The sequence below is a fragment of the Notolepis coatsorum genome (genome assembly GCF_963971535.1).
Source record: "Notolepis coatsorum genome assembly, chromosome: 17".
Classification (NCBI taxonomy): Eukaryota; Metazoa; Chordata; class Actinopteri; order Aulopiformes; family Paralepididae; genus Notolepis; species Notolepis coatsorum.
In genome coordinates this window covers 24,063,286-24,066,585 of record NC_140181.1, presented here as the reverse complement: position 1 = coordinate 24,066,585, position 3,300 = coordinate 24,063,286, and the positions used below count along the sequence as shown (strand labels likewise).

General features: G+C 49.3%; 1 protein-coding gene across 1 annotated transcript in view; it reads right to left on the bottom strand.

Annotated features, from left to right (window-relative positions):
* Nucleotides 1-3,059, bottom strand: part of tp73 (tumor protein p73) — a 50,894-nt gene extending 47,835 nt beyond the window's left edge. The window contains exon 1 of the mRNA XM_084333005.1: nucleotides 2,947-3,059. Within this exon, the coding sequence (XP_084189131.1) occupies nucleotides 2,947-2,967 (21 nt within the window). The 5' untranslated portion in view covers nucleotides 2,968-3,059. The remainder of the gene's footprint in view (nucleotides 1-2,946) is intronic.
* Between the last annotated feature and the right edge of the window lie 241 nt (nucleotides 3,060-3,300).

The following is a 3,300-nucleotide window of genomic DNA, read 5'->3' as shown; positions in this document are numbered from 1 at the left end:
ATTAAAGAAAGTTGATTTAATAAAAGAAAAATACTAATTAATCAGATGAATCACTTTTTCAAATTGAGGAGTCTAAGGAGGATTTTCTTTTTCTTTTTTTAATAATTTGTTTTATAGACATTCGAAGCTTCGTTCGAATACTTCAATAGAAGCTTCGAATGTAATGGAAATATCAAAGACAAAACGATGACCGTTTTATAAATCATTCTGAGTCATTATTAATAATAGGAAACAGTTTATTCACTGTGCCACAATGAAAGGACAGTTTACAGACAGATACATCATGTTCACAACACTAGCGTCTGCCATAAAGTGACCAAGAGTCTAGTCAGACGTACATTAATACACAGAAATAGAACTGTACATTGGATTATCGATGAAACCTTACTTGGTCCCAAGAAGAGGTCTTGTGTATTATTGGGTTAGGACATTTACTGTACATTGAGGGGGTTGGGTTAGGACATTTACAGGGGCCAGTTTTTCGAATTGCAGTCTCCCGTAGGTGCTCCTTGAAGTGGTTTAAAAGTGGTATGATTCACATTCCTTTACAGATACCTTCATTCGTTATCAATACCACAAAGATATTTACAACTAAAACACCTTCTAGAGAACACCGTCTGGATTTGAGCTGTAGCAATAGATGACGTGTACCCAAATAGCTTGTGTCGATTGGTCGATCTGATCATGTTGATACAATAACACTGATATTGTATATTAAAGTATTGAAATTATATATATTTTATTATGAGTAGTATTGATTTTGATCGATTCCAAACAGAGCAACTTCCTATATCATTGGAAACAATGCTTCTGATTATTACCTACCCAACCACCACCCAACCACCCAACCACCCAACCAACCCAATCACCACCCAAACCACCCAACCACCACCCAACCACCCACACAACCACCACCCAACCACCACCCAACCACCACCCAACCACACAACCACCACCCAACCACCACCCAACCACCACCCAACCACCACCCAACCACCCACCACCACCCAACAATCACCCAACCACACAACCACCACACAACCACTACACAACCACCACACAACCACCACCCAACCACCACACAACCACCACACACCACCACCCAACCCACCCACCCACCCCACCCACCCACCACCACCCACCACCACCCAACCACCACACACCCCACCCACCACCACCCAACCCCCACCCACCCCACCCAACCACCACCCAACCACCACACAACCACACACAACCACCACCCACCACCACCCACCACCACCCAACAATCACCCACCACCACACACCACCACACAACCACCACACAACCACCACCCAACCACCACCCAACCACCCACCCCAACCACCACCCCAACCACCACCCACACACCCCACCCCACCCACCACCACACACCACCACACAACCACCACACACCACCACACAACCACCCACCACCACCCACCCCACACAACCACCACACACCACCACCCCACCACCCACCCACCACCACCCACCACCACACAACCACCACCACAACCACCACACACCACCCACCACCACCCACCCACCACCACACACCACCACCCACCACCACACACCACCCAACCACCACCCAACCACCACACAACCACCACACAACCACCACACAACCACACAACCACCACACAACCACCACACACCACCACACACCACCCAACCACCACCCAACCACCACCCAACCACCACACAACCACCACACAACCACCCAACCACCACCCAACCACCACCCAACCACCACACAACCACCACACAACCACCACACAACCACCCAACCACCACCCAACCACCACACAACCACCACCCAACCACCACACAACCACCACCCAACCACCACACAACCACCACACAACCACCACACAACCACCCAACCACCACCCACCACCACCCAACCACCACACAACCACCACACAACCACCCAACCACCACCCAACCACCACACAACCACCACACAACCACCACACAACCACCCAACCACCACCCAACCACCACACAACCACCACACAACCACCACACAACCACCACACAACCAACCAACCACCACCCAACCACCACACAACCACCACACAACCACCACACAACCACCACACAACCACCACACAACCACCCAACCACCCAACCACCACCCAACCACCACCCAACCACCACACAACCACCACCCAACTACCACCCAACCACCACCCAACCACCACCCAACTACCACCCAACCACCACCCAACCACCACCCAACCACCACACAACCACCACACAACCACCACACAACCACACAACCACCACCAACCACCACCCAACTACACCAACCAACCACCACACAACCACCACACAACCACCACACAACCACACAACCACCACACAACCACACAACCACCACCCAACCACACAAATTAGTTCAAGAAGGCAAATAAAAAGCACCCTAAAAGCTAATTCCATACCCAGGTGTGAACTGACATTGAGACACCAATGCCAAGGAAGATAACACTCAAACACACACTATGACCACTCACACACTATGACTACACACACTATGACTACACACACTCAAGCACACACTATGACTACACACACTCACACACTCACTATGACCACACACACACACACACACACACACACACACACACACACACACACACACACACACACTCAAACACACACTATGACCACACACACACACACACACTCAAACACACGCTATGACTACACACACTCACACACTCACACTATGAATACACACTCACACAGACACACACACACACACACACACACACACACACACACACACACACACACACACACACACACACACACACACACACACACACACACACACACACACACACACACACACTATGACGACTCACAGACTCAAACACACACTTTTACCTCACACACTCAAACACATATGACCACACACTCATAAACACAAATGTTACCTTCTTTTTTATGTAGTACATCCTCCACAGTGTCACATGAAAACTCTTCCGTCAGAATGACCCAAATGGTGCAAAGCAAGTGGGACCATAGCCTAACCACATCAACAACCCAGGACAGCAAAGGTTAGGCGTGATTGAGACAAGGAGAAATGAACGACTGAGAGAGAGAGATAGATTTGTAGCGCTGTGGTGCGTCTGACACACTTCATGATGTTAGTCTGCTCTGCTCCGGGTCACATGTTAGTAGCACACACACATGCACAAAAAGTACACAAATCCTAGGGCTGTCCTGGACTAAAGAAGTTCTTAGGCTGCGGTTACACTAATGGCCAGTTTTCGTTTTGTTGTCAGGGT